The sequence below is a fragment of the Merops nubicus genome, unplaced genomic scaffold (assembly GCF_000691845.1).
Source record: "Merops nubicus isolate BGI_N331 unplaced genomic scaffold, ASM69184v1 scaffold11518, whole genome shotgun sequence".
NCBI lineage: Eukaryota > Metazoa > Chordata > Aves > Coraciiformes > Meropidae > Merops > Merops nubicus.
In genome coordinates this window covers 1,630-28,755 of record NW_008625136.1, presented here as the reverse complement: position 1 = coordinate 28,755, position 27,126 = coordinate 1,630, and the positions used below count along the sequence as shown (strand labels likewise).

Below are 27,126 nucleotides of genomic sequence, written 5' to 3'. Positions count from 1 at the left end.
ATAGTTTTTCCACCGCTAAAAATATATAAAAGCAATAGGTATAAACCAGGAAAAACAAATTACTACAGTTACAACTGTTTTAAAAGTATTATTTGTAGTAAGTGGAACACTTTTTCAGCAAATGTGGAAGTTGACACCTTTAATTTGTTCTTAAACTAGTAATTTTAAAAATTACATCTTTTAATAAGCACTCTGTTTTTGAAGTGAATGTATGAGTTCAACTGGAACATGAGCCCAAAATACATTAGGCATGACATTTTCTCATGCTACCAATATTTCAGAAACTATATGAAAGTGTTCACTAACATTCTTAAGAGTCATAAACTTATGTGAATTCTCTATAGGGACACACACAGCATTATGCTGGCAATTATGTATATAAAAAATGTAGAATCAAAGAAAGAAGTTATGTGTGAGTGAAAGCAGAGATGCATACACAGTCTTGCAAACCCTCATGCCAAAAAAATACTGATATGATTAATTATTATATTCCCTTAAAACGTAGTATTCTAAAGTTGCATATTAATGGTAGAATTCTGACAGTCGTGCGTTCCAAGTGAAACTGTTACCATTTTTTTCAAAAGAAATAAAAAAAAGGTTATATGGATTTAATAATACTTTTAAAAGGTGACTTGCACTGATAGAGTAGGAATTTTTTTCTGAAGATTTACCTGACTACTCAGAGATGATCTTCTTTGTGCAGTCTTTTCATGACCAGACAAACTTTGCCTTGGAGGAGTGCTAGTGTCCACCGTCATTTTAGTTGGTGTTGCTGACAATGGTCAGAGTTACAACAGAAAGAGACACGTTAACAGTAATCTCAACTCTGCAATGCAGTAATTAAATCACAGTAAGCTCTTCAGGAATAAAAAAAGGCTTAGACTCTTTTTTTACCCTGATTAGACAACAATAATGAAATCTGATGGACTGAAATAGGGTGTTCTAGGGTCTGCTATTGTACTCTTAGAAGTCACTACACAATCTCTGAAAATCTGAGTGGTCAGCAGAACTCTGAACCATCAAAAAGGACACTTTCATTTGCAAACTTTTCATAAAATGATGTCTATTAGTTATGCATTTTAACTGAAGTAAGTAAAGGAGAGAAAGCCTTCGCTAAGGCAGCGATTATATTTTTCAACAGTTGATGCTTACATGAATGATCTGATACTGCCGTATGTGAAGATTTTCTTGAACTCCTTGAGGAAGCAGAAGGTGTGGGGCTGGTATCAAACCTTTCCAGTGCTTCTTTGAGACTCACTGTGTTTATGTGATTGTCAGAACCAGAGTCCTGACTCTGAAGAGAAACACAAACAAACAGTTATTTTATCTGATTCAGCACACAAGGTATGTTTCTGTTAGCAAATATCGAAGACCTTGCTGTGTCTAATCAACCTGCTTTACACAGGTGACTGTGCAGTAGTAGTGTCCCATTTGAGATCTCTAAACTCAGTTTCCATTTGTGGCTTTTATCCTTGGAAAAGTAACCAAACCTAAGTCACAGAAGCCTAGAAACCAAAATGTATGCAGACATAGGCCATAAACTGACTGCTGAGCTGACCTCCTTCTCTAGCAACTCAGTTCATTCTGAACACCAGAGTAATGACTGAACTGCTTATTTTCTTTAGAAAGGATGAGTTAATTCCACTAGAAGGAGCACTGTCAGATGACACTTGCTGAACTGCCAAGGGAAAACATTTCTGAACTGCCAGGGGAAAAGACGTCAGAGCATCTGCACAAGCTGGCTTATCTAAGACTCACTGAGCTTCCAAGGACATTAATTCAAAATGAATTTTATATACTTCTAAGAAGTGGGATGGAGTCACACAATGGAACAGCTCCTGCTTTCCTCTTGTGAATTCTTTTAAATCATCTTTGTGTGTTGACCTTGTTTTTTCAGATTATGGGTGCTTCAAGTAAGGAAGAACATTTATTTATGAGTCAAATTCTGCAGGAATTGGATCTTAGTAAGGACTTACAGGTGTTGCCATGTTATAACTACATGCACATGAACTCCTGAAAAGAGGATGGTTAACTGTTCAGGGCAGAATATAGTTAAACACACTTCCTAGACTTCTTTGATCACTTGAAATAGTAATATTTAGAGATCATAATAACTACTTTATCTGTAGCAGGTCAAAATATTTCTTGCTGCTGCACATTTGCTTACATATTTTCAGTATGAAAGAAAGAAGAGATAAAATAAAATTACGTTAGGCACTTACTTTATCTGCTGTTATCTCTGGAAGAGACTCCTCAATACCAAGTTCCCGTCGCCTTTCTGCTCTAACTTCTGCATAACTAGAATAAGAAACCAAATATAACTACTATATTCTTGGATGATTTAAAAGCATACCTCAGAGCTACCTTGCTTACAAAATATCTCGGGCAATTTTCCAATGACTCTTTGAACTGCTGTCAATTTCTCTACTTCCAAAAAGACCAGCAATACAGCTCCCATGCCATTAGAACTTCTCTAATATTGATTTTTAAAAATAACTTACCTCACAACAGTGTGAGTACAGACAATAAACTCTGGCCTGGAATTCCACTGGTGATATGTGATATAGTAATGTGTTTGGAGCCAAATCCATTGCTGTCCCTTTGTAAGGAATCTGTAGTAACATGACTTCCCTTTCCCATATTGCATTACTGTAAAAGTGAAGAATAATTTTACTGTCCTCGCAGTCTGTAAATATTGCAATTACATAATAAACATTCTTTCCCTGCCTCATATGGCCCAAAACCATGCCTAAATCCAGTGTAATGACAGTGACTAAAAACAGGTTTAAAACTGTAGCTTTCTACCAAAAAAAAAAAAAAAAAAAATTGCACTACATTTTTCAGAGAACTGCAGAACTCAAACTTCCATTTTTGTGGGCTTTTTTACCAATCACGAAGATTTTATGTGCAAAATATTTAAATGCAGCTTTATAAATTAAAACTTAAGATAAGCAGAAAGGTTATTCTATTGCATGTTTAAACTATCTTTGCATTAAACATCACAGAGCCTTCTAAACACTACTGGAAGAACTGGGGAAGAATTAAGTAATCATGCTGTCATTTACCACACTGAAAACTCTAAATTATAAGATAAAGTTAAATCTGTTTTGTAGTTCTTTATCAAAAGAAAAAAGATGAAGATCAGCAGTGCAACAGCATCCAGTGGAGAGAATAAAGACACTTCACTGAAAGTTCCATTAGAACAGTTACAGAGTTTAGCAAACTTTAAACCAAACATCTATAAAGCAAACTTGCTCGTTTTATCAACTTAGTCATACTCACAGTGCTCATGACATTTTGCCAGATTATCTAGATCATCCACATGATAATAATCATAGCCTGACGTTCCCAAAACTTCAAACGGAAGATAACCTATTATCGGAGGTGCCCTAATTAATACAAAAATTAATGTCATTTTATTTTCACACAATAACCTTAAACAAGATAATTTAATTATATAAGTTCTCTTGTTTACAGTATGTGCTCTGAAAAAAATTAAAAATTAAACTCAACAGAAGCTATGAGTAGTCAATGCTGATTAGTGAACTCTAAATATTATAGCCACCACTGTGATTCAGCTACTATTGCTGCTATACATAGAAGGAATTGCACCTGTGATCCAAGAATAGGAACTTCCATTCTAAGCTATGTCTAGATGTGAACTCTTCATTGGGTTCTTCAACAGTGCACATTTCCTAAAAAGTAAAAAAATAAAAATCTCTCTCAAAACTGCTCTATTCTAATTCATAAGCTCTTTCGAAATTCAGACTTACCTAAAGTTAGTAGATAAATCCACAGTAGTTAAAATGTTATTTTTAGACAGCTTCGTTGCTTCTGCTTGTTTAGATGCATAGGACTGAGCTAGAATCTAATCTCAGCTGTGCCAGGCTGACACTCAAGTTGATGTACATGGAACAACCCCAGTGTGAGATTAAACTCTAACTCAGTATCTGCAAACACAGTGGTACAAGCAGAAATCAATAGTTCCTGCAGTTACGCTTTTAACTTGTAACAAGCAAAAGAACAGATGAAACACTCCCACCAGACACTCTGAGTACAGTATATGCTTATAACGGATAAAAAACATTAGCAAGATGGTCACATTATTTTGAGTTTCGGAGCAGGATTCTTCCTTTTAGTGAACACAATATTCTAAATCACTTTGGCTTGAGGGCACGGACACATACTGCAAGTATCACGACTGCTCTTACGTTCAGAATTCATGCAAAGTAAAGAGACTTTTTCTGTTCCCACTATTACAACAAACCCTCAAGGTATCCCGTACATAATTTTAAATGTATTGTGCTCAGACGTATGTGCAATCAGTGCCTGTCAGTCAAATTCCACTGTCCCCTTCCAGAGAGGTGAAGATGCCCCAAGCACCGTGCCTCATGCTGAGACATTAATGGAGGCAAGTACCTCAAGCCAGACGGTTCTTTTGCAAACTCCTCTAGTACTGCCTTAAAAGAAGAAAGGTGGATGATGGAATACACACATACATACAAATACAACCCTCAAAGAATTACAGTAGAAGTAGAGATCAGTAGATCTTCCTTTTTTGGACACCTGCACATGTCTGTCACACTTGCAGGAGCTTGCAATGGTATTCCCATTGCCAGAAATAGAGTAGAATCCATTGATGATCAGATACCACAAACAGTCTCCTTGACTACCATATGGAGGCCACTGCTGCATTGACATAATATTCATGACAGATGTGGACAGGTCACACTGCTGCTCTGCAAACATCTATAACTACAATAACCCTCTGGAAAATACAGTAGATGATTAACTGTTGTTCCTACAAAGGGATCACCTTCCTTTTAATTCTTTATCATACAAAGAGCTTAAGTGGGTATTTTGCAGTTCTTTAAATAGATATTTCCAAGTTTTCCTTCTGTGAAAGAAAGAAGTGAATATATCTTGAAAATGTTTTTTTCTCCACCCTCACAGGTGTAAAATCCAAAGATGATGACTAGGAAATGAGTTATATGATGGACGTAATGAATAATCACTCTGGGCACAAATTTACGACTCTCGGTGTGACTCCCAGTCAGCAAGACTTAGCCTTCAAAACTGAAACTACCCCTAAAACCCAAAGCTCATCTACTTTCCTAAGATTACAGCATTTAATAAAGCACCACTCATAGCAAGGTAAAAGAAATGACAGAGCAAGCATATACCCTTGAGATATACTTTTGATTTGTCATTTCTTTTAATCTAATTATTTTGGCACAAGTCAAAACAAAAGTAAAAATAACTTAAGTGCAGGCAGTAAAATCACAGTAAAAACAGGAGCTGGCAGCAAGTTAGTATCTGATTACTCGATGCATTTATATTAATGATTTGCAGATATTCCACTGTAAAATACCCCTGGGCAGAAGCGATCTTGTTCAACAATGCATCTTGTTGAAGTTGTCAACAAGGCATCTAGAAAAGAAAGGACTTTAATTTGTAACAATAAGTGTTCTGGTAGAATCCTTTTGGCTGGATTAATCTTGCCTTCTTGATAGGATTCAGTAATTTACGAACCAAAATGCAAGACAAATGTTTTAAAGATTGTGTAGGGCCAAATCCCTTTACTGGGGAGCAAAATTAGCAGCATATTACAAAAGTCATGGGGTCATATGCAGAAAATAAAGATACAAGCTTTCAGAGATTATTCTCATGAATAGTATGGCTTTCTGCAAAAGCACTATATAACTTTGAGAAATTATATTCTAGATAAAATAATCCAGAACCATATACCATCTGAAATAAAGAGAAGAAGTGGCAGATGAGCAGGTAGTTTCTACCTCAAATAAGGCAATCCAGTACTAAAATACACATCTCATTACTGCCTGCATCACACATCTGTTAGTAAGTTACTGGGATGGCAAGGTTCCTGACATAACACTTCTGTGCTAAAGTGCAGTCAATGCTAACCTCAATAGTAACAGAAGGTATTGATAAACAAGTATTGTTAGATTAGAAGTCTTCACTCTAACATTAGTCTTCTTCATAAGATTTTCCAGATGAATAGAAATATTTCAGATCCTTCACATGATCTTAAAATGTCTGCAACACAAAAGCTTCCTTAGGCACAAGGAGCTCAGAAGTTTGGGTAGGGGAATGGAACTTTGTCCAGAGTATAATCTGTAAGGCTTTCTCTCTCAGGAAACAGAGACATGAAACACAGTAAATGTGTGTTACTCAGTTTCCGAATGTCCTGTTCAGAAGTAGGAAATGCATACATTCTAAGTGGTCAGACTTTGACAAAGATATTTGCAAATACAGCTGGTCCGGTCTTTTTCACCAACTACTTAATGATCTAAAAGGTCTTTTCCACCCTAAATGATTCTATGAAGCAAAAATCACACATTTAACATCTCAACCAACTGTAGGCCTAACAGGAAGAACACTATTTAGACCCGCATGAAAAGATGACTGTCAGATGAAAGATTTCCATGGCTTTGGGGAAAATAAGCAACAAGATTTCTCTGGAAATTTGTCTGGAGAGATCCAATTCCTATTAAAGCCTGACAGAACTGAAGAAATTTATATGATTTCTTCACAAAGTGCAAAGTACGTAGACCATTTCTTCAGAGGCTACTACCAACAATCTTCAGCTGTTAAGACACCAGGGTCTTCAAATTACAGGCAGAATATTTAAATGTTCAAAGAGTTCTGCATGTCAGACAGCAGCTTAATCATGTGCCATATACATTTCATGGCATTTTTTTACAACAGAATTGCAAGAACAAATGTTAGATAGTAGATTATCCTGTATCTCAGTCAATATATTTGTATAAAATACACAAACTGAATCACAATAACTGCCCTGTCGTGTATCCTGAGTATTTATTTTTACTGACTTTGGTGAGGAACAGGATTATACTTACTAGCTACAAATTTCATACATGCCCAGTTCTAAAAAGGGAAAGATACCTGCATTGTAAATTAGAAGTTAAGAAAATGTTCTCTATCAACAACCAATAACAGTACTGAAACAAACCAAAAGAGCTCTATTGCATCAGATCCAACTCTAGGTTACTGACAAGTTAATGTAAGCTTTCATTAAGCCCTACCAGATTTGTCCCTGTGTCAAACTACAGCAAGACCATCAGCAACATAAAATTCAGATCCAAGTTTCAAATAAAACTATTAATTTCTCTAATGAAAGTGGTATCTTGATGTTATTTTTCTTTTTTTTTTTCTTTATTAAGTTAAACTTGCTAAATCACATTCCTATGGACTTCCAATTTATTTCTGGCATATTACTATTTTATGTGACTGTTTAGAAATGGCATTCACCATAATGATTCATTTGATGCTTTGCATAACATTTAACCTATTTATGTGTGAAGGAAGAAACACAGACTTTCAGTTTCATATATTAAAATTCCTTATGGTTCTCATTAATAATACTTGAAATGTGTGCATTCTCTCTGAAGCTTTCTCCAAGTACAGGTAAAAATGATGTAAAAAGTGATTTCATTTTTACATACCTTGATAAATTGAGGTGTAGCTAATCTAACTGTGGCTACAAAGCAAACTTTGTCTTCATACGAAGGCCGGTGCGATCGCTGAATAGTTCCTTCAAAACCATTGTGCGCCGAGCTGGGAACTGAGGTAAGACAGAGGAGAAGAGGCCAGCACAGATTACTGTATGAGCATGGAGGAAAATGGCAGTAATATCACAAAACAAATGGCCCAATATTCATCTTGCCTTGTGGTTTGCCTGTAACTTAGCATGGATTAAGAAAAATACTAGATACAATATATACACAGGAGTAGTAGTTGTACAGTAGAAAATGGGAACAACCATAAAGTAACTTACTCAAAGAACTAAAACTACCATTAATATGATATTATCTGACAAAGCAGCTGCAAGAAACTAATAGCAATTGTAATCCTTCTTGGTAATAAGACTGGAACACACCTTCTTCAAAAGTATATTTACAATTTCTCTTTTGTATGAGCTTTTGCCAACTCTTTCTTTTGATTTCTGAGGTAAGTATTTCTTTTCTAGGCTAGACCACAAGCTAAAGATATAGTGAGTAACACAGCAATCAAAGGCACAACAATTACATACATGAAAAAATCAGGACACAGAGCTGAGAACAAATTCCACTCGCTGAATCACAGAGTTGGATGGAATCACAAAGAGGCAAAGGATGGACTAGACCTCAACACAGATTATCTTTCATTTCCAGCAGATATCAATTTAGTTTCTCTTTACTAACCCTTAATGATGATGACTCCAAAACACTGTCAGGCTCTTCCATGCCTAACTGGCTTTAGTTCAACTCTAGATTAGAACTTCTACCGATGTTTCTTCATGCAATTTAAGCTTTCTACCAGAAAGAAAACAACTCATTTCCTTCCTTTTTATCTTATCTCTCCAACTGCTTTATCTACTCCCAACAAATAGTGTCAAAAACTGGATGAGGACATACAGGTGCTAAGAAGCACAGTGGGATCATCTCATGTGGTTTAGACTATTTTAGAAAGGCTTTTGCATTGTTACAATTCGGTGATCGGTCATCGTGATTTGGTCATGTTCAGTTTACATTCCATAGGACGTCCTTTTTTAAAGGACTGCTATCTAGCTGACTGTAATTTTCTTCCACTGTTCAGAGTTATTTTCTAAATGTAGTAACTTGCGTTTGTTCTTATCAATTTGTCTTTTTTTTTTTCAAAAAAAATTATTTTCCAAATTTGCAGCTGAATTCTCATCTTATTTTTAGTGTTCTTGCATCATTTCATGGCTGCAAACTACATTCCTTTATTCATAATGTTAATGAAAATATTGATCAAATCCAGAAGTGCATTAAACTCCCATTTTGACAGTAAACACTGGTAACCTTTCTAACCAGTTTCTGCAGCTACTTTCCAGCAATTTCAATTACATGTTAATTAATGTTTGTGAGAACAGATTATGGTAACTCTCAAAACCACATTAATGAAGTCCATCATCTATTAGTACTTTCTCCTTTTGTCCACACAGTGTGGTACTCTTTGGTAGAGGAAACCGAATCGATTTGGTGCTATTTCTACTGGAAAAATCCACAGTAATTGCTATTCAATTCCTTGCTAGCTTCTCAAAGTTCACAAATAGTTTAATTACTTGTTCTGGAATATTTTCCAATACTGAATTGCAATTGATAGGTCTGCAGTTTTCCAGCTCCTCGACTTTCCAAGACTAGCACAGTATCTGGCCTTTTCAGGCCTACTTCTTACATTTCCTATATTATATGCCTGCATTGGACACTAATACTCAACTTCTCATTTTGCAAGAAAAATACCATTTTCACATAAAAAAACCATAGGTTTATTTACAAGATACTGGGTTTGATAATATTTTGGGGGATGACCTTTATGTCCAAGTATTCCACTCTAACATCACTGAAACTACTTACCATTATTCAAACACTTGAAATTTCCTATAAATTTTACATATTCATATGTAGGTTGCTCCTTTGGATCTATTGTTCCTCTGAGCATATGGCAACAGAATTCTAGCTGATTTTTTGCTGAGAAAAGAATGAACAAATTAATAGGCTACATGCTTAATAAAGTGCACAGGCAACACAACAGAAAGCAGGGAATAATTAAGCAGCATATTTATTAAGATACTGTAAGTGTTGTCATTACAAATGGCTAGAGCCTCTGCTTTTAACCAGCATGATATTAACTAACCTATAGAAAATGAGAACACCTTTAGAATTTTTGCACAAAGGGCCTAAATGCTAATGACCCAGAAACCCCCTGAAAACTAGAGCTATTTTAAAGAAGCAGCTGTCCCAGACCTGTTGACTAAAGCATGCATTTCCAAAACTCATTAAGCTGCTACGTTTTTATTCTTGCCAACTGCTACAACTGTCTAAATAGAAGCTATATAAACAAGAAAAACACTTTTATTACATGGGAAAGTCGTAGAATGAAATGCAATGCAACATTAAAAATTTTACTCTTTGGAAGGAGAAAAAGCCACAAAAAAGTGCTTCTGATCTGCAGGGCTAACCTGTATTTTTCTGCTCAAATAACACTGGAAGAAAAGAACTGAACACATGCGATACAGATTATTTTTAACACAACTATGGTATCCTGGTTTCATCCAGGATAGAGTTAATTTTCACCACAGCAGCTCATCGGGTGCTCTGTTTTGGATTTGTGACTAAAACAGCGTGGATAACACAGGGATGTTTTCATTATTGCTCAGCAGTGCTTACACAGTACAAAGGCCTCTTCTGTTTCTCCCACTGCCCACCCGCAAGCAGGCTGAGGGTGCACAAGAAGCAGAGAGGACACAGCTGACCTGAGGGATAACCCTTACCCTATGACATTGTGCTCAGCAATAAAACCAGTGGAAAGAGGAGGAATACTCCTTTTTGTGCTTATGGCATTGTCTTCCCAAGTAGCCATTACACATGGTGGAGCCCTGCCTTCCTGGAAAATCGCTGAACACCTGCCTGCTGATAGGAAGTAGGGAATGAATTCCTTCTTTTGCTTTGCTTGTGCACATGGGCTTTTGCTTTATCCATTAAGTTGTCTTTATCTGAACCCACAAGTTTTGTCACTTCCACCCTTCTGATTTCTTCCCCCTCCTGCTGCAGGGAGTGAGCGAGTGGCTGTGTGAGCTGCCTACCAAGGTTAACTAGCAATAACTACTTACATTTTAAGTATTCTGGTGTCAATGAATCACCTTCCAGCAGATGAGAAGACAGTATTTTATACATTTCTGAATGTTCCCCCTCTGGGATAAAATTAAATACACTCTGATCCACAAGATCAGACTGAAAGAGAAAGATTTAACAAGCATTAAACTCAATCAAGATGTGCAATGTCACAGAGCCTTCTGTCTTAATGCAAAACAATTCCACAATTTAGAAGAACATTACTGACTCAACAAAGCCACCACATGAAATACACACCAGTATTTTGCAAGGAAAAAAAAAATCTCACTTTAATCTCTCTTAATTTTGACACCGCAAACCATTTAATGAAAAACACCATGGACACAGCAGACAGATATACACACTAAAGTAAAATGGAGCTTGTATTAACCTCAATGGGAAGCAACAACTCCAGGTTAAGGATCACTTAAATTAGAAATTACAGGGTGTTGCTCTAGGGCACTGTAACCTGTTGGTGGCATCCAATACATGGAAATCATATCTTGGAACAAAAGACAATCCCTCCCTACATCCTATAGGTTATTATGCTACCATTACATTCAATTGTACTTGATTTTATGAACACATTTTATAATGAGTTCTTCCACTATGTACACAAAACTGAGAACAACTGAGATGAATGCAATGAAATTGAAGAACTGAGCAAATGACTCATTTCAAATGCATAAATGCATTTGATTAAGTATTCAGGAAAGAGGGATCGTAGGATGTATGTTTACAATATCTATTACACCTAAAGGCAAGGAAAAAAAAATGTGCTTCTGAGAACTTGGTAAATTCTACTTCATTTTTTTAAAAAAATGACAGTGACCTGTATATTTCTCAAAATTCTCAGCTTGGTATCATGCGCATCTTAGAGGAATCTGTTTTGCAGAATAGTGTTCTTAAATATGCCAATCCAAGTTTTATAAAATACTCTTACTACAGTAAGACAAGTAGCCTTTAGCAATAACCGGTATTCTAGACAAGTCACTTCTCTTGTAGAAAAAAACCTCATTGTTTCACGGATCAGTTGTATGCATTTTTGAGTACTCATTTACCTCATTTCAGAATAACATTATTCAAAGGTAACTTTAAAAACTAGAGCATTAGTTTTATCAGTGAGCAATGCCACCAAGATTAAAGATGAGTCAATGTGATAAAACCCAAAGTATATACCTAGCTTAAGAAGCAGAACCAGCAGCAACGTATTTCTTGTAAGATTTCTTTGGCAAGAAAGGAGCAAAAAAAGTAGTTTAAAAAATTCCAAGGATACAGCTCTTGAGCAATACTCTTCTGACTCATGTAGAGGTTGTGACAGGTGTGAACTCTAAAGGGCATCCTGCAGTCAACTCTGTTACTTCAGTTATGTTGAAGAGAAACTGATGCTTCTCTGGCACTTAATAATCCTGCCTAACAGAGTGCCGACTGCATTCTGTACTTCCAAGGGAAATGTTTAATACAGGAGACAGACCAGTAGGAAAGAGTTGTGTTGAAGAAAAAGCAGACACATTAGAGCAAAGCATACATCTGTTCTGTTATGCCAAAAAAGCTATCAATTAATTAGGACTTAAGAGTAGAACACAACCCATAGACAAGTTGGCATGTAAGTGAAAGCAATTTGTACTTACTGGCAAATGTTCAAGTAAGGGAGTTATACTTTCAGACACATATATTATATTTCCATCTGTCATAATTGCTAAAAAAAAACCATCAAGAGCCTGAAATTAAACATAATGGGCAGTTAAATAAAAAGAAACAGAACATATTAAAAACGTTAAGCTATATTCAACATGGATAATAATAAACTAAAACTGGTCTCAATTATAAAAATGAGAATGTCTTTCACTACTAAAACTTCATAGCCCCGCTTTTATGCTACGAGCATTATAATTCCCACACTGTTCTGTTCTTAAATAATCTGTGGTTTCAGAAGCAAGTCCACATACAGCTAGACACCCTTTGCCCCACCTCCCACTCTGCCTGTTATTTTTAATTCCACCATCATTTTAAACATCAAAAAACTGAGCTAGAAACAAAAGCAAGAAGTGGAAAAACTAGAGGAAAAAAGTATAAGAGGCAGTAAGATCAATGAATTTTGGTATTTAAACCTCAATAGAACAAACTTGTAGCAAGATTTCACTGAGCCTTGGAAACTGTGAGATACAGTTCTGACTGCCCTATCTTGTACTTAAACTTATTTCCACTGAATATAACACAGTTACCTTTTAGTTGAATGCTATCAAATAAAAGCATGACAGAACTGCTATTCTAAGTAGGAAATTCTAAAGTTCACATCTCTGAAAAAATTTCTTGTATCATATTATTCTACATTTACAGTCACTAGTTGTGGACACATATTTTGTAAGAGGACTTGCAATACACCAAAAACAGCCACCATAAAACCTTGGGAAACAAAAGCAACTGCTTTGCTAACTTGTTGGAAAAAAACATACAAATTCACCATAGGATTTTTTTAAAATTTTTTAAACACAGACAATTGAAAATTTTTTCTCTGTAAATCTGCCTCAAAGAAAATGTTTAGCTGTGGAATTAAAAGTGCTTGTTCATGTACTTTATTATTTTTTAACTGATATTAGAAAATGTTTCACTGACAAATGACAGCCTCATTTCCAAGGTTATTGTAGCTTATACTGAAAGTTTATTTCTAGTAGTAATCCAAGTACTCATGTAATCTTCTTTAGCAAAGTAAAGCTCACACACCATTTTTGGAAAGCATAAGCCAAGAAATTAAACACTTTTTTGCTCACAAGTTACACAGATGTGTTGAGCCTTTTATAATTAAGATTTTAATTTATGCATAATAATTCTTTATTTAACTAGTGCCTTCCTTATGTTGATAATTTAAAACATCCACTTTGCCAATCAATATGTTCTTTTGTGGACTTGCTCTATTATGTTTTATGTAATTGAAAATGCAGTTAAAATAAAAACTGATTACACAGCATACATAGGAATTTTGGCTGTTTAGCTTAAAGAAAACATACAGTTACAATTGAAATCTGAACATAAAAAAAGTTATCATCAAATTGAAAAATTTCATCATGGAATGACTCCCTGTGAGGAAATACTCTGCTCTCCGAAAAGCAGAAAAAAATATACCTCTAACATTAACTGTGTGAACTCTTCATTACTAAGGAATGTTGGTTTCCAGTCCTGTCGAATCTCACTGGCATCCGATTGTGCAGTAATTTCTACAATCAAGCATATATACAACATAAGGATTTCCACTTCCAAAAGTCATCACCTTCCCACTAAGCCACATATACACAGTAGGAAATAGCAGAAGGTTCTACAGTCTCCTCTGTTTTTCATTCATTACATATAGATGTTGTTCCTTGAAAAGAAATGTTTTCTTCCCTACAGCATAATTATGTTTGTCTTCTCTTTCCTTCTACCAGTTTGTGCTCCAGTCCTGCCAGACCTCAAGGTAATGCTGAAGTTCATGACAGAAAGTAATGGATTTTGACAGTGGAGAAATTTTTTCTTTCCCCTAAGACTATAATAAAATGTTTTACTGAGAGCGCTGTTTTCCCCAAGATTTAGAAGGCCAAAACTCCTCATCAGTTGAGGTCATTAGAACATCAAATCCTCATGTACCTTGCCCAATCCTTGCCATTTTAACCTTTGTGCTAAAAATTGTCACTGCCCTTCCTTCTTCCCACTCTTTTCTGTCAAGAAATAAGGTTAGATTTGAAAAAAAAGAGTGTTAAGACAGAGTCCACTATAGAATTATTGTCTGATTTGTACACAGAGACTAATTTTGAACAGAGATTCCTGTAGGACTGAAGAAAAATAAATAAACTTTCTGTACATAGGTGAGAGAAACAATGTCTGCTAAGCAAAAACAACCCCAGCTTAGGAATGTTGACAGTTCCTTATCAACTGATAACTGAAAATAGAGCCAAGATCTGTACTATTTCAGTTTGGACAAGTAAAGAGGGCATTGCAGAAGCACTGGTTTTAAGAACAACCTTGAACAAGAAATTGCGAAACAAGTATTCAAATTAATTGAAAGAATCAAACTGTGTGTTTAAAGCTTTTGATTTCTAAAAGACAAGTCTGTACAAAGGTCATAAGTTAGCTTGTTAGTTCAGATGGTTCAGAGAGCACAGAAGATCTGAAATTGAGTTAAATATGCAGAGGGCTGCAACAGTTCAGGATTTTGGTTCCCAGACTGAAAGGGGAAAACTTTACAAAGAGTTTTCGTCTTAACTAAAAGAGCAGTAAACAGCAACTTCATGCAAGAAACTATCAAGAAGTGGAAAGCTGCAAGGAGAGGGGAAAAAAATACCAACAAATGAGATGGACCAAAATCTCCCATGATCTGATGTCACAAATTACATAAATTGATCAGGCTTTTGCTGTTTTGAAATGGCATCACAAAGCAGTAAGAGTGGACTAGAGAACAAAGGTAGCCTAAGTGTAACTTCAAGTCTAACTTTTCAGCCAGAATAAATATATTGACCACTGAGGGGCAAGTCAAATGACACAAATTAAAATCTCTGCCACCATAGTACAGGCAAAGTTCAAGGAACTTGATGCATTCAGTCCACAGGACACAGATAATCTCCATTTTAGAAATGGAAAAGTCTGGTTTTCTGATTCATTGGCTCATTCCGGCCCATAAAACCATCCTAAAAAACACCAGAATTAAAAAAAAGTCAGTCTGGCTTCTGCAGTAGAACGGATTTCTATTAAATAAAAGTTCATGCCTTTAATGAACTGTTCTGAATTATATTTTGGTGTTGTTCTGTATTTTCTGTTATTAGAACAAGTATGATATTGGTAAACGGAGCCAAGGTAACATGGAATTAATTTGTTTCACTTGGTAACTTCAGAGAAATGCCTAAATATTCTGGCAGAAGGTAGCATTCAAAGATAAATCGCACTGAGGTCACAATTTTGAGCTAGATACCAGACACAGGAACGTAACTAAACTTGCACTTTAAACTCCAGTCTTTAAATGCTTTATCTGAACCAGCTCTGCATCAGCATTAAGCATAATCAAAAGAAACTGACAATGTGGCCAAGATCTGTAGCATTTATCTGTGGGTTGTATGAATACAGACTCCTAGTTGTAGCAAAAGCAGCAAAATTCTTCAGTATATTATAATTTCCAAACACTTCTTTTTACAAATTCAAAGGAAGATGATAGGCAGTATTAGCCAAGGAGAAGCTCTCAGTAACAGGACTTCAAGTTGTTTAGCCTGCTGGTTTTTGCCAATGAGAAACAGAATCCACACTGGACAATAACCAGCTCCAATAGTTCATCTGGAGCTGCTGCCAGGGTACCAAGCCTTGCCAACATGGAAATGGTCCAGAAAGAACCAGAAGCAACACAGTTAATCAAAACCCAGTGGCTGAACACAGTATGACTTACAAAAATAAAGCAGCTAATCAGTGTTGAACAATTCATTTACTGCTAGGGTCACTCTGCTTTACTGTAACAGATTCAATCACCTCAGGAGGCAAAATATGTTTCTGACCTTTGCCAACATTATGTCCAAAACATCTTAATGTAAACCAGTGCAGAGCAATGCTAGTAAGAACTGGCAGCCAGAGCTTTAGAGACCTTAATATGATATGTGCAGTCACACAAAGCTGCATTCTGTCCCACCAGGTGAAGGACAAAACCACCATGCCCTAAAAGGCATCATCCATCTCAAGAGCTGCTTTTTACTTCATCCTAAAAATGTAACAAAATAATAATACTTAAAAAAAGAAAAATCTCAGAAAGCACTTTGAAGAAATATAGTGTGACTAGTGCTGCTGGCTGGCTGACACACAAGGTCACTCTACACTGTATTCTATGATAGTAATCATCATTACAAGAACATGATTTTGAAATCAATTTTCACAAAGGCCTTCAAACCTACAGAACTGACTTGTACAGAAAAGAAGCCTTCATACTGCTTTTGTTTTTGTTATGAGACAAATATGCCTCAGAATTAAAACAGCATAGTCAATATTTAATTAAAAAAAAAACCAAACAAACCTGAATCTATCAATTCTTACACAAATTACTCCCCTCACAATTCCATTTTAATTGTTACGTTTACCTTTTTAATGGCACAACTCAGTATCCATTTTGGTCCTACCTGAACCATAACACTAACGGAAGAGACACGTTAGGGCATGGAAAAAAATTTATCATACCTTGACATACCCTAAATGTACCTTGACACACATAAATAAATAAATACCTATTCATCCACATAATAGTTTTACTTATTTTATAACCTCCTAAGTGCTTCTTTTGTCTCTACCATAGTCTTCTGTCCCTACTGCTTTCTAGTTAGTATGCATGCTCAGAAATACTCAGGGAAATATATTAATTAGCAAAAGACTTCATTTTCTTGAATTTTTAATCTTGTTTTTTAGCAGTGTGAACCACAAGGTGCCATATTAAGAACAAGCGTAAGAGCAGGAATAGGGTTTTTTTTAAATACATAAATTACAGCTATAAATGCACACTTCATGGAATAATACTTTTGTGACAGAAGTTAACCACCAGTACTGCACTTCAGCACAACATATCTGGGTGTACCCCGCCATCAGCAATGCAACCAACCAGAGAAACAAACAGCAAGGAAATTCAAGGACACTGATCATTTTGACATTTCACACAATGGTTTACAAAACAACACACACTCATTGCCTTATAGATCCATGGATGTGTCTTGAAAATTATTAAGTTCAGCTAAAATAGTTTATAGATTTTTCTGGTTTTGTTTGGTTGTTTTTTTCCCAGCTAAAAGGAAAAGAATAAAATCCCCATGCTCCTGGTCTCTACACCCACTGCATACCACCCTCTCCCATCAAACAACCTACCCAACACCACTTGCTGGAGACTACAATGCCCTATGACTTTACTATCCTTGCTAACGCAACTGATTGTGTGGACACCTCACATGAAGACAGGGAGCATCAAGCTCCCTCAGACTAGCTTTTTCAGTCATTTAGCTTGCTTTATGATGAACTTGGAGAGACAAACCAACTGTTCAGACAAGTCTTATTTAAATATCAAAATAAGTACTTCCACTGAAATGGATCAACAGTTTTCCTGCAAAGCAACACTTTGATAACTTGCACCATATGAAGTAACTATATTGTAAAGCTCTTTATCTGTCAAGAAAAAACACTTTGAAATAACCTTCAAAAACAAGTGCTTCTCTTCACAAAACAAACTTTTTTGACAACTACGATACAAAAAGAAATTAGTCGTGGCTTTTACAAAATATCAGGAAAAATACAGAGATATATTTATCTAAATCAAGATCTTTATTATCTTTCCTCAGTAGCTCTTCACATTTATTCCACAATTTCTTTAAAGGAGCTGCAGAACTGTTCATGTTTTATGTACTAAATTAATATAACTTTTTTTAAATTAAGGATTTAGAAACTTTTTTTGTTACCAATAATTACCTTTGTGCTTCCGTAAAAAGTCAATGCTCTTCTGCAGTACAGTGGATTTATCCATCTTCCGAGCATTACCTGGAAGCATGGAACCCAGCTCTTTGATAAGTACATTAAACTGATCTCGACGTTTCTTTTCAGACTTGTTTCTAGACACTCTGAAAAATAAAACAGAATTTTTTTTGTAACAACTTGGAATCTTTCCTATAATAAGCTGCATACTATTGCCAGGTTCCCGATGCAGACAGACCCTTAATTTCTGCTGTGAGAACTACCACAAAAACGCCAACTCCATATATCAGACAATTTTTGGAGAGAAAAAATTTTTCTCTTGGTGTGGTGCAACTAACCCTTCAGAAGAAAGCACCCGTTTTACAAAATACAGATCATTGAACTACAGTTCTAAATACAAAACATATTCAATGAATAACAGTAAAGGAAATGCTGCTGAGAAATATGGTTACCTATAAAAGAATCACATCTTTACTGATTGGAAATAACCCTACTAAGTTCAAGTATACAAGTATATTACTTTTCTTTAAATAACTTAAAAATGTACCTTTTTGCTTTATCTTTGTCATCTTCTTCCACCAGCCCATCAAAAATGCTTCCATCATTTCTGAAAGAGACAAGAAATAAATGTTGGACTGTAAAATTTATGCTTGTGGAGTCTATTCACAATGAAGGAATGGTGGGGAAGAGCTCATTACTAATCATTTCCAGAACATCAAGAAACCAGAGTACTGTTTTACTCTGACGTGTCACAAAGACAATCATCAATAACCTGAAACAAAGTCTGCTATAAATTTTCCTTGTGGGACAGATACAAAAGAGAAGGCAAAAACATTACATTTCTGACGCAAGTCCAAAGAGTTTCAGATTATTCCTAATCAGAGCTTACAACCCTATGCAAACACTTAATTGAATACTACTTTACTTGATTCTTCTGTCTTCTTATTTGCACTGCCTTACCATTCTGAAAACATGAGAGAACATATATAATTTATTTTTACTTATAATCAATTTCTATTGCAATTATTAGAAATATTTATAGTAAGAAAGTACACTTTTTTGAAATACTTAAGCATTATTAATGGAAGAGTGACGAGGAGTATGCTACACTTCATCCACATGTGTAATTTTATAAATATACAATTCATATCCACCTCAAACAGTAATTACTCATTATATTTGCTTCCTCACCAAGTATCACATAACTTTTCCTCAGCCTGAAAACTGTCCACATACTGCTGAAGAGGTATTAAAACGTCAAAATGAGAATCCATTTTCCTTTGAAGATGCCTTTCATACAACTTTAATTTCCTTTTGTTTTAAAAGTCAAGTCAAAACCGTTCTTCTGTTTTCCAAAACTACTGTAAAAGTGGACTTCCACACTTTATTTCTCTTAACTACTTCTGTATTCTGGTTTGAGTTAGAACAGAAATAATTTTGTTCAGTGATTTCACTTTTCAGCTCAGTCTCTTCTCACTAACTGCACTTTCTGAAGTTAATTCAGAAGACATTCTGAAGACAGCAGTCTCACAGGCAGCATCTGCTTCCAGCAGTGATAACACTCTATGTTTAGAGTTACCACCAAAGACTGGTGTGCAGAAAGGCTCTTGCTTATACTTGGCTCCTATAGAAATCAAGGTCACTGCTAAATGCTGTGTACCACATTGAGGGTGCAGAAAGTAAAAAGTTGCACTTGGAAGGGAGGAGCGGACAGGGCAGGTGACCTTAAACTGACCAATGAGTTATTCCATCCCATGTATATCATATTCAGTGTAAAGCTGAGGGTTCACAAGGGTCAGTTTCTCTTATTCCATGGCTGGCATCCACAGAGGACTCTGACCGTTCTTCTATCTTTGGCCCCAGTCCCTGTGTTTTTGGATCCATCAGTTCCAGAATCTGGTTCCTATCTTCCGCTGAGTCCAGTCTGGACTCTGGAAGAGTTTGATACTGGTTTTGTATATATTTCATTATTTCCTTGTTAGTATTATATTTTGTTTCTACTGTTACTGTTGCATCAAAGCTGGTTTAGGATTTTTCCCCAGCCCGTAGGTCTGTCTCTCCCTTACTCCCTATCCCTTCCCCTTCTGGGAAGGGAGAAGGGTTGGAAATTAGGACAGATGACTCACATCATGTCGTTGCTGGGCGCAGCATTCTATCCTGTGCCTGCTTCAGAGTTCAGTGCTGTCATGCCGCCCTACCTGCCCTCTGTGTTGTGGTGTCGTTCACTGGTCCTTGCTGCTCGTTTGTGGTTTATCGGTCCAGGGCGCTGGGGGAAGCTGGGGGGTTAACGTCGATTTCCACACCGATAAGATGGGCAGCGGCGTTACCCGAGTACCTCGGGCGCCACGCAGTGGATTTGTTGCCAATTACACCTTCCGTTCTACTTTGCAAATTGCACTTCCCCCTTTTATGCCAAGCTGACTACTGGGAGTCTGAGGATTTCGGTTATCGTTATCGAAATATCACCTTTTATGATTCTCCTGCATATGTGGTGTCAGATGAAGCACTGGTGCAGGTGTACGTGTTATGTGACCACCCCAACTCCTACAGTGCTTCAGCAACAGGCACCGCAGCTACTCAGACCCCACAAGCTCCTGCAACACACACTGCAGCTACTCAGACCCTGCGAGCTCCCTCAGCGATCACTGCTGTTACTCCAGCAACAAGAGCTGCTGCTACTCCAACTCCAACAAGCACTGCCACTACTCCAACAATGAGCACCACAGCTACAGTCACTATGGCCACTCCCACTCAATACCTAAATATCTCAGATCACCCAGTGAAGGAAGATCTGGTCCTTCTAAAGCTAAAAAGCAAAACCAGCTGAGAGGGAGGAGTCAGAACCAGAGAAAATAGTCCAATATTTATCTATGATGGAGTTGTGAAATATGAGAAAGGACTTTAGCCACCATTAAGGTGGGCTACTTACCACCTAGTTGCTTCAGTGTTGGGAAAATGGGACCAGTATCATAGATGTGAAGGGTAGAGAAGCCAGGCAGTTGGGATTCCCGGCCAGAGACACTGACAAGGCACATGTGACAAAGACAAACGCTCTCAATCTTCAGATTGAGGTTTCCCTTTCAAGAATGACATCGAATGCCACCTAAGCAAATAGACCACCATGGAGAAAGGTATGAAGTACCTGAGAGAATTAGCTGTGTGGGAGGTGACTTATATTGACTGGTGGCAAATTGTAGACCCTGATGGCATGCCATGACATGCCAGCAGCCTATGTTGTGGAAACTTGTGCGGAGTGCACCACTGATATATTCCCAGACACTGTCAACAATGATCTGGGGAAGAGATGACAAGACACCAACTGCAAATTAGTTGGCTAACAAAGTATGATGGCATGAAGACAGTGTCTCTGGTCTCCTACAGGCCTGCATATTGGATGGGGAAAAAAATTGCTAATGAAACCAAGAAACTCTTTGAAAAACCATCCAGGAAGAAGAATAGATCCTATCTTCCTCTAGGTGGACCAACACTGAAGCCATTAGAAGACATGTTCCTACAAGACTGGCTGAAGAGGAACAGTACATACCACAGAGTGCCCTGTGGTCTCTCTTTTGTGAGTTTGGAGAGTACATGAGTAGAGGGGATGAAAAAACCCACCTCTGCTCTACAGGCAGGAGTATGCCAGTTATGGTAACACTAATACCATACAGCTTTTCCAGGAAGAGGGCTGCTCTGGTCTACCTTGGGCAGTTCTCTACTCTGAGTAGATGAGCCCCAGATGCAAATATGAGTAGGTGGAATGAAAATGTAGTCCACAAACCCTGTAAACCACATAAAACCTGTAAACCACATAAACCTACTGATGATGAAAGACGGTGAAGTTGAATGTGTACCTCAAAGGAATTTAACTCCAGGTGAGAATACTTGACCTAGAGCCATATGATGTTAATTACTACATAATACTGAGTGATGACAGGAGCTAGCTTCATCAAGTGACATCCAGTAACTTCCTCAAGGTGGACCTGCAACCCACAGGCATGAACTGTGACAAATTTCATACCATCTTTTCTGCCCTGAAAGACTGCTATGACAGATGAAAACCCGCAATCGTAAACTAAATGAACTTAAACTTTTCTGAAGAAAGATAAATCATAAAACTAGTGATTGGTATGATGTAAATGGTATGGAATAAGAAAAGGGGTGGAATGTCCTGGTTCAAGCTAGAAGAGAACCAATTCTTTTCAGTGATTTCACTTTTCAGCTAGGTCCCTAAGTGACGACACTTTCAGAAGTTAACAGCGTATTTTTGCAGACAGCATCTTCTTCTAGCAGTGATAATGGCTGATGTTTAGAGTAACATCAAGGACTAGTGGGGGCAGAAAGGCTCTTGCTTATACTTTCCCCTATAGAAATCAAGGTCACTGCTAAATCTTATGGACCATGTTAGAGAATCGTAAGTAAAAGGAATGTAAGTAAATAAAAAAAAATCACGCTTGTGGGGAGGAACCGACAGGACAGGTGACCCAACCTGACCAACAAAGTATTGTCCATATATTCCATATATGTCATACTCAGCATAAAGCTGAGAGATCATAAAGGTGAAGCTCTCTTCTATGGCCAGTGCCCAAGAACTCTCTTGCCTTTGGACCCAGTCCATGAGTTCCAGAATCCATATCCCTCTGCACAACGCCAGTACAGTCTGACATTGATTTGAAGTCCTCCTCAGATGTCAGCCACTGCAGAAGCGAGCAAGATGGCGGAAGGGCGACAGAAGGCTTGCCCCTCCTGATCCTTCAGCTTTTACTGGGTATGATGGATATGCGATGGAACACCCCACTGGTGAATCTTAGGGTCACTTATCTTGTCCGTTCCTCCCCACAGGTGCAGCTTTACTTTCTGCCCCCTTCCATGTGGTACAGAACGTCAGCAGTGGCCTTGGTCTGCACACCAATCCCCGGTGGTTACCCTAAACATGGAGCGTTGTCACTGCTTAAAAGCAGGCAGCCTGTGAAAACGTGCTGCTAACTTCAGACAAGGAAGTTAATTAGAAGAAGTTTTAACTGAAATGTTAAATCACTGAACAGAAAAATGCTCTGTTCTACCCCAAACCAGGATGGACACACACACACACACACACATATATATATAATTATTTTCTTACTAATATTATTATCTTTTTATCGTTACTGTTCCAACCCATTAAATCTCTCTCCCTTATTCCCTTCCCCTTCTGGGAAAGGAGAGGGATTACTAGAGAGCATATTTAATTGGTTTAGTGTCCAGGCCAGCCTTAACCCCTGCCACTCTGCATTCAGTCTATTTCCTCCTGTCCACACTGAACTGTGTCCACCCTTTTGTTTATCCTAATGTTTCCCTCCCTGAAGGTAAATAACCATCTTTCTAAAAAGCCACCTGATCTCTCTGATTTGTAACTGATAAATCACCAAGCCATTATACGTTATGAAAAGCAGTGATGTTAGGAAGTAATTATTTTGTATGCTACTACAGAAACGTAAAGGTTTTAAAAGAAATTCCTATATTCAAAAGGCTTAAGTTTCAGTGAAATGCCACAGAACTTTACTGAAGGAACTGACTATTCAGACAAGCATTTAAAAAGTTTTACCCTTTGCTTTTATTGTTATTTATTTTGATTGGTTTTAGCTTTCTGTAAATGCAATGCAAGTTTCATTTCCTGAAGTCTCAAAAACAGTAACACAGAAGATATTCAGGACAGATGTTCACCTAAGCTACTAAGAAAGTTCAGCTCAAGGAATCAAGTGAAAAACATGTCTCAGCTATTACTTTTCCCTTGAAATAGGTTAGCAGGTCACTTTACTACCATCTGCAGCATCACTAATCATTTAAATGTATTTGTTTTCCCTAATCAAATATTGAAGTACTAAAAAGAAAAAATTCAAGTACACATTAAAAATCAGCTCAACCTGCACAGGTGCTGCTCTGCAGCTGAAAAAAAGTAGTACATTTTAAGATTCACCTCAAACAATAAAAATCACTATTTCCAATGACTACAAAGCAACACATCTAACAGCTACCAAAATAACTTAGTCAAAAATAGCCAAAAACTCACTCCTCTTATTCTTTGCATAAATTAATATTTTCTGTATATTAACCATAAGAAAAAGATTATTAAAAAAATAATTGAATCATAATCCCCCAAATACTTCATTATCTTTTCACATACCTGTCTGCAATGGAGCTCATTTTATGGGTGCTTATGGTAAAAAACATAACATATCACACTTTAGTCTTGTGGTAGACATTTGTACGATTGCCTATAAGAAAAGGAAAAATATCAAAATGTGACTCTGGAGGAACAAACACGTCCTTCATTAGAGCACACTGACATTTCCATTTGCTCTATAAGCTACTCTTAATCTTCCCCCTCTTTCAACCTTCTGCTCTAACCTCCTGCCCTCTCTAATGCAGTCTCCATTAGCATCATAACCTGGACTTCAATATCTCATTTTATGTGACAGAGAGTTCAAGAGAACATTTTCATGTTAACTGCCAGGATAAATAAGATTGACTGAACCAATACAGGCCTTTTTCTGACTCTGAATTCAGAGCTGAATTCAGCTTTTCATTTTTGTTTTCATTTTTACTTTAACCTTTACCTAAAATAGTCAAAATTTTCAAGGTTGAACAGATGTACAATACACTCAATACATTCTATTTTGTAATTGTGCAAACAGAAACAATTTGGAATACAGTATTTTACAGCTATAATTTATTTCTTACTATATTTTTTCTTGAGCACACTGTTATACTAGAGATGTGAAATGATAACAATAAGATATCCATAAGAACATGATCTCCATGCAGTTAACTTGGTCATTTCCTAAAGCAGTCACCCATTACAATGCAGGAAGTTATTGGTTTTCCAGCTATACTTTGAATGAAGAATGTGAATTAAATATTAATAGTGCAAGAAGAAAAATAAAATTAGTCCAACAGGCACCTACTTTTAGGTAACCAAAAATTACAAAATTACACAGGTTACGGAAAGGCTGAAAGTTGGACCAATACAATTAAGCCTTTTCCTCTGATACAGAAAAAAAAAGTCAGTTGTTAAATGCTGCTCAAATGGAGCAGCAAGATTGGAACATTGTCAGTGATTAAGTAACAACTGCATGCAGCAAGAAGTTTTCTACAAGCTGAACTTGAAGATCTGTGGGACTTTTTACTGTTACAAACTTCATAGTAAAAGGCAGTGCATTTATTTCAAAGGAGCTGGGTTTTGTCACTTTAGTGACTCATAGTTTCTGCAGGATTTGTTTTGTGAGTGTGCCCAATCCAGTGGAACCTGCAGCATTAACACCACAAGAAATACAGCAGCAACTCCACAATCCAGACAGTTTGCAAAATGTTCCAGGAAAATCTTATCTCAGTTTTTTAATATATGAGGAAACTGAGGAAAAAATCTTATGTTTCAACCAAACTCTTTCAGACTCTACAACAGCCACATACTCCGCAGGTTTGCTTCACAAGACAAGCGTTCAGGAGGAAAGTAAACAGGAGAGCTGTGCTGCAGCACAGTCTCTTTGCAGGTGTATCACAAGGTGTGCATGCAGCTTTACCAAATGTCCCATGTGCCCTCTAATCCACTTCTTCAATTAACACGGTGTCTTGGTTTGAAAAGACACAAAACCAACACATGGCCCAAGTTCACCTTGCTTTTACTCTCCAATGTCTGGAGCTCTGAAGACACGCTGGAAGCAAACCATTCCTTCACTCCAATTCTTCAAAATAACAACTACACTGGCCATACTGATGAATTAAAGTCCCCAAATCTGTTGATCAAGTTTTATAAAGTAATAGAGTTGTGCTAATTAAAATACAGCCAGAAATGCCACAAGGAAAGTAAATTAGGCGGATGTGTTTGAACTTTTGTCAAAAGCATGCAACAGCAGACAGGTTGCTCAGCAGTAGAAGTAAACTACCATCACTGACATAGAATTTAGTTTAAAATCAAGACACCAATTAGAAACTTTTCATTTAGCTTACATAGTATGCAATAATACGGGTATGCACTAATTACATTTTTAGTTCAAATGCACCTCTAGTGCATTTGTTTCTCACTTTTCATGGTCTGATCCTTCTTTGAAAACAAACTTGCAAAAGGCTGACCATTTTCAGCACTTATACATGCCAATGGTATGACTGCAGAGAAAATTCCAATGAAACAAGTCAAGTTTAAAGCGAACACTACATAAATCAAGGACTATGTCTAGTTCTAAGATTCAAATTCAGTCGTATACTCGAGAACAAAAGATGCTACTTAGCACTGCTACTCAGCTCATCAGTGTTGATAACTGAAAACCACAGGAACCTTATTAATTATAGGAATACAATTTACCTTTTACACTCTGGGACCTGTTTAACTGTGAGGTTTAAGGATGAAACCTGGTTCCTTTGAAGGACAATGTGGAGTTAGATGTAGTCTCTTCTGCAGAAAAGCATTAAATTCTGAACTGTAAAAAAATAAAGGAAGAGTCATAAAATCAATGAGTTTTAAAATGATCACTTTTTTAAAAAAATAAAAGAGAAGTAATAGTTCCATCAGCAGTTGGAATGCAACATAAATATATTTTATAAATGCAATATTCTGCTTATTAAAAATATCCCAGGTATTCCCTATCCGAATTCACCTTGCCTCAAAGCGCTTCTCCTTGATGAGCGGGATATTCTGACAATTTCATCTCTGCTTTAAGCTATGACTTTATTCCTACCTTAATCTTGATAAAATTTTTACTTCTGAATTGTGTATCACCCTCACCATCTACATCTTCTCTTCCCCTTGCTATCTTCACAGGGTATTTTTATAACATTTAAACCCTTTTTCTGCTGAAACTCTTACTTGGGCCTCTCCTGCCTTTCTCAGCTATATTGCCCCCTCTCCAAGTCTCCAAAACTGCCACTGTCAGAACTCCAGAATGTGTAGAATGCTGCTGCTGACACCTAGCAAAGCTGCCCAGCTGCATTACTGCTACTCCCTCAGGCACAATCATTAACCCCTTCTTTCAAAACCACTTCAAAA

General features: G+C 36.9%; 1 protein-coding gene across 1 annotated transcript; it reads right to left on the bottom strand.

Moving 5' to 3' along the window:
• Positions 1–671: 671 nt before the first annotated feature.
• On the bottom strand, positions 672–26,562 carry LOC103778008 (circadian locomoter output cycles protein kaput; the record flags this gene model as incomplete). Its single annotated transcript, XM_008945577.1, has 15 exons — positions 26,446–26,562; positions 24,271–24,361; positions 18,658–18,717; positions 18,108–18,256; positions 13,782–13,873; positions 12,290–12,379; positions 10,658–10,778; positions 9,402–9,515; positions 7,488–7,606; positions 3,613–3,695; positions 3,283–3,389; positions 2,502–2,649; positions 2,223–2,298; positions 1,153–1,294; positions 672–772 (listed from the first exon to the last, which is right to left on the bottom strand). Coding segments are annotated over exons 2-15 (1,449 nt in total), but the record flags the coding sequence as incomplete, so codon positions are not given.
• Positions 26,563–27,126: the final 564 nt, after the last annotated feature.